Below are 5,768 nucleotides of genomic sequence, written 5' to 3'. Positions count from 1 at the left end.
TGTAGACTATGCCAGTCACCTTAAACTTGAGATTCTCGTGCGTGCTCTATACACTCCTCTGCCTCTGTTTCCTCCGCACTTGGGAATGGCTCAGAACTATAGACAGCGGTCCATGGTCGTGTTCTTGGGCGATCACCGCGGGCCGTGCGGGGTAGGGTTGGCACACTGGGCACCTGGCATGGGAAGGTCGGCGCAGAAGCCCCGACCGGGCCAGACTTCCTGCCCGCAGGGCGGGAGGCTCTGGCACTGGATGTGCGCCAGGGGGCGTCTCCGGGAGGGAGTGGTTTCCTGGGCGCGGGCGGCATCGGCGGTGGAGCGCGGGGACAGCTCACCTGGACTGGCGACATGGAGGACGGCGTGCTCAAGGAAGGCTTCCTCGTCAAGAGGGTGAGTGCGCTCTGGCCTCGCGCCCGCGTGGCCGTGGGGACAGCGGGGCGGGCAAGTGTTGGACAAGGTGGCGAGCTGGCAAAGTGCTCCCACTGGCCAGCGGGCCTGGCATGCACAGGCTGGTCCTGCTTGGTTCAGGGCTTACTCTCTCCGGTGAATCTCTTAAAACAATTTGCTGGAATTGAGGGCGAAGCCAGGGACAGGACCCATGGTTAGCATACTCAAGGCCCTGGATTTGGTCCACAGCAACACACACACACACACACACACACACACACACACACCACTGTATTAAAGTACCATAAAGTGGTGTGGGTGCAGGGTGGAGAGAGCATAGTTAAAAGGTACAGCTGGAAAGTAGGAATGACCTTCTGTGGTAGAGAGTTAACTGTGGCTGACTGCAGTTAAGAGTATATTCTCACGTAGCTAAGGGGATTTTAAATGTTTCCAATACCAAGAAACATTAATAAATGTTTGAGGTGATGGAGCTGCCAGTTACCCTTATGCGATCATTGCATGCCGTGCCTATGATTGACAACCCAATGTATGTGCTCCATGCATATGCACAGCCATGTCTCAATTAAACCTAACAGTATGATATTGAAATATAAGGCACCATGGATATGCCTTGCAATTTACAGCCTGAAAGGGAAGAAGGCACCACCCCTCCCTCCCTCCCTCCCTCCCTCTCTCCCTCCCTCCCTCCTCTCTCTGCTCAAGACTAGGAGACTGAGCATCAGCAAGATGAAATAGCTTGTCTAGAGTAGGTGAGTATTAGATAGGACATGAACTCCATCCTTAGTCCTCCCTCATCACCCTTGTTGAAGAAGCAAGAGTCCAACCAGGGACAGTGGGACTCCCAGGATGCCTAGGATCAAGGTAGAAAATGAACGAAAGAACCTAAAAGAGGAACTTTTACAGTTTGGTGCATTCAGAAAACCTTGGGTTTGATCTCTAACTCCTAAAACAATTACTTTAACATTGATGTCAATACTGAATATTTATGTTAGTATAATAGTATGCATAGTATACATATATATACATGTGTGTATGTGTATATATGTATATACACATATATGTATGTATATGTATGTATATGTGTGTATATGTATGCATATGAGTGTATATGTATGTGTATGTATATATGTATGTGTATGTATATATGTATGTATATGTATGTGTATGCATATGTGTATGTATATGTATGTATATGTGTGTATGTGTATGTATATGTATGTATAGGTGTGTATATGTATGTATATGTATATATGTATTCGCGGCTGAGCCCTTTGGCTGCTGTTCTGGGCTGATAGTCTCAGGAAGCTTGGTGATGAAGGGTAAAAAACTGTCCTCCTCATTGGTTTACTGGGTTACATCAGCCCCATTAGCCCTGAAGGTTCAAGTCCCTTTCATCCTCTGTTTACAAGATATCTGCGTTGTTTTGCACAGTGTGTGATATGGGAGGCAAAGGAGAGGCAATGTTTCTTCAAAGCTACAAGCAAGGAGGGTGGGAAGCTGATGCCAGATCAGTGGACTGGTGTCCATCTGTCCAGAATTCCACTCTCACTTTGTGTCTTTATCATATACATGATAATATGGTTCATCCAGGTCACAGTGACAGCCTGTGGGGAATTTCTGACTCCCATTGTGCTGCAGACTGTGAGATGTCTGAGCCTGTGTTATGTGGAGTTGCTTGGTGATTGCCAGGCTGAGGTAGAAGCCCGTGGAGGAGTGGGGCTACCTCCAGGTCAAGCCCTTCAGATAGGGCTTTGTGGGCCTCTGCCTGTTCCTGGAGTTCCCTACATGACTCTCTACCACCACTACTATGCAAAGACAGGGGAGGGCTGAGGCTCACCAGGACCCTGACACACTGAGGAGAAGGGTTGCCCTTCTCTTCTGGGAGGCCTGGGTTAGCATCCAGAGTATCAGGAAGCGAGGGGTCACGTTTGTTTCTGCCCAGTGAGGGAGCTGGCTTGGGACCCTGCTTGTGACCACTGCCTGCTCCCACTGCCACGTAAATCCACGTTCCTCTCACGTGGCAGCAGTAAGCCTGTGCCACTGGGGAAGTTACAGGGTCGTGATGGCACTGGGTGGTTTAGGAGAGTTCACAGCCCCAGGATGGCGAAGACCTGAGCTGGAAGCCAGAGAGTAGAACAGCCATCTCCTGGAAGGCTTAGCTGGAGGCAGGCAGGCAGGGGCATGATGGATTTGGCTCCTAATCCTGCCCAGACAAGAAAACCAAACTTAACACAAAACACAGAGCACTTGCCAAGCCTGGCTTTCAGGGAGAGGAGCAGCCCTGTGTGTGTGTGTGTGTGTGTGTGTGTGTGTGTGTGTGTGTGTGTGTGTGTGTGTGTGTGTGTGTGTGTTGGGGGTGGGGAACACAGCTCTGCGGTGAAGAGAGGTAAAACAGATGTTGCCACCAGGCTTGGCTCTTGCTCATCATGCCGACCTGGAAATGTCAACTGTAGGACTCCAGGACTCCATCTTAAGGAAAGGCAGGGAAATCTGTATTTGTTTGTTGTTTTGTTTTTTGAGACAGGGTCTCATGTAGTCCACACTGGCCTCAAACGCTCTGTGTATTTATGGATGACCTTGAACTCCTTGATCCGTTGGCCTCCACCTCCCAAGTGCTGCTTCCTGGGCTTGTAATGTCATGTGCAGTTTATTCAGTGCTGAGGAATCAAGCCAGCTCAGCAAGCCGTCGACCAACTGAACTACGTCCCAGGGCCACAAAATACTTTCTATGTATGAAAACTTCTAGAAGACTGGTGTAGTGGCTCACACCTCACTTGGGAGACTAAGGGAGGAGGGTCCTAAGGTGGAGCCTCGGCTATGAGGGAGACCCTGTCTCAAATAAACAAATATCACAACCAATCAACCAAACACCCCCTGGGAGCTGCCTACGTATCTCCTGAGATCAACAAATGATTAATTAAATAATGGCTATTCAGATGTTGAAAATGCTTACAGTATTAGATCTTAAGAGGAAAACGACAGAAGTGGCAGTTCTTTTCCTAGTTGGGTTGACCAGATACCTAACAGAAAACAAATTAAGGGAAGCGGAGTTTATTTTGGCTCCTGGTTTAGGAGTCTGTCGTGGTGGGAAAGACCTGGTTGATGTCATGGAGGTGGGGTTTGCAGCTGGGGAGTCCTCACATCTGGGAAGACCAGGAGACAGGGAGCGGGGCTAGGCTGGAGTGTCTTTCCCCTTCCTGTTCAGCCTTGGTTCCCAGCTCATGAGCCAGTGCTGCCCATGTTCAGAGTGGGTCTCCCCTTCTCTGTTTAACCTCCTTGAAAACACCTTCAGATACACCCATGAGTGTGTCTCCTAGGTGATTCCAAACCTGGCCCAGGTGAGGATGCAGGTTAACCATCACATAAGCCACACATGAAGAAAAACAGTATGCCAAAAAGAAAAAAAGACTCCCGGAGTTTTAGAGGATGGAGGTCCAAAACTCAAGGTCCTGGTAGGGCCATGCTCCCTTGAAGCCTGCCGGGCGGAACCCCCATTTGCCCCTCTGGCTTCTGGTAGCTGCTGGATACCCTTAGCATTCACATGACTTGTAGATCCATCACTCCAGCCTCTGGACGCTCCATCATGTCACATGACATGGCCAATCCCCCTTGTGAGTCTTTCTTCTGTAAGGATACCAGTCACATTTCACATTGGATTAGTACCTGCCTTAGTGTGATGTGACCTCATATTAATTTGATAACATCTGCAGAGCCTTTATTTCCAAATAAGATCATATTCATGGGTATCAGAAGTTAGAATGTCAATGTTTCTTCTGAGAGACACATTTTATCCCATAAGTACCAACTCCCCTTTTGTAGGATCTGTCTGTTTCTTCACCTTTATTTTATTTACTTACTTACTTCTTTTTTAAAATTTTTATTTACTTATTTATTTAATGTATGTGAGTACACTGTAGCTGTCTTCAGACACACCAGAAGAGGGCATTCAATCCCATTACAGATGGTTGTGAGCCACCATGTGGTTGCTGGGAATTGAACTCAGGACCTCTGGAGAGCAGTCAGTGCTCTTAACCCCTGAACCATCTCTCCAGCCCTACTTACTTCTTTATTTTAAAACAAGGTATCACGGTAGAGACCAGGCTGCCCTTGAATTCACAGAGATCTACCTACTCTGTCTCTGAGTGCTGGGATATACAGTTACCCTGCCTGGCTGTTTCTTTCCTCATCATTAAAGCAGGAGTAGAGTGTCCTCCTTTGAGAGTGTCTCCAGATGCTGCATTTTTACATTCTGTGCTTCTTTAGTATAACCAGGGGTGCAAGCTCATCTCATGGGACCCCTCATGTCCCCTAAAGGAGCTGGCCTCTGCCCCAATCCGTGGCTTATAGACAAGAGACCTGAAGAGAGAGGGTTTTCCATGCATGGGGACTAGTGTCAGGGTAGAGTGGGGGCTGGGTCTATTTGGGTCTACACTCACTTTGCCTGTGTGAACTGTGGCTTATCTATGGCGAGAGGTACGAGAGTATTCCACAGGCCTCCTGGTAAGGTCCTCACTTCAGTCTCACTGTTTCATTCACTTGTTCCAACACACTGTGGGCAGAGTGATTGTTTTGTTGAGGCAGGGTCTCTCTGTGTAGCCTCAAATTTGTGACCCTCCTGTCTCAGGTCTGATTACAGATTAGAGTGCCACTAAACCTGACCAGAGTGACCGATCAATTGATTAATTTTGAGACAGGCTGGCTTTGAACTTATTATGTAGCTAAGGGTAACTACATAATTCTTAACTTCTGATCCTTTTTCCTCCACCACCCTGAGGGCAGGCATGTGCTACCAGGTTCAGTGTATGCAGTGCTGGGGATGAACCCAGGACTCCATATGTGTTAGGCAAGCACTCTACCATCTGGGTTACATCCCCAACTCCAGAGTGACCTTTCCAACCTGAGACCCTACGCTTGATCTGCTTCTCCTTAAAGTCCTTCAAGGTATGAAGATCAAACTGTGACATAGAATGGGAAACCTCTGCCTACCAGGAAACCATTACTTCCCCATCCCTACCCGATGGGACTCAGGGGCCAAGTCATGTGGAACCATGCCATGCCTCTTAAGGGGAAGTACCGTCATGGTTTTGGTGCTGGGGATCAAACCTAAGACCACACAAAGACTAGGCAAGGGCTCCATCACCAGGCTACATCCCCACCCTACTCTTGCCTGCCTTCCTTATCCGACTACAAAGCTCATCACGTTCAATTCCCAGCAACCACATGGTGACTTACAACCATCTATCCCGGGATCTAGAGCCCTCTTCTGGCATGCTGGTGTACATACATACATAAAATTAATAAATAAATCTTTTTTAAAAAGATTCTTTGCTTATTTGAATTTGTTTATTTTACTACTATAAAAA

The 5,768-nt window shown here is 48.0% G+C and overlaps 1 protein-coding gene across 1 annotated transcript in view; it reads left to right on the top strand.

Moving 5' to 3' along the window:
• Positions 1-311: 311 nt before the first annotated feature.
• Positions 312-5,768, top strand: part of Plek2 (pleckstrin 2) — a 19,598-nt gene continuing 14,141 nt past the window's right edge. Inside the window, exon 1 of the mRNA XM_021179494.3 lies at positions 312-387. Coding sequence (XP_021035153.1) covers positions 346-387 — 42 coding nt within the window. The 5' untranslated portion in view covers positions 312-345. The remainder of the gene's footprint in view (positions 388-5,768) is intronic.

The sequence above is a fragment of the Mus caroli genome, unplaced genomic scaffold, assembly GCF_978045245.1.
Source record: "Mus caroli unplaced genomic scaffold, Mus_caroli_1 scaffold_14, whole genome shotgun sequence".
Lineage (NCBI taxonomy): Eukaryota > Metazoa > Chordata > Mammalia > Rodentia > Muridae > Mus > Mus caroli.
The sequence above is the reverse complement of the archived record's forward strand: the minus strand, read 5'-3'. Positions and strand labels throughout refer to the sequence as shown.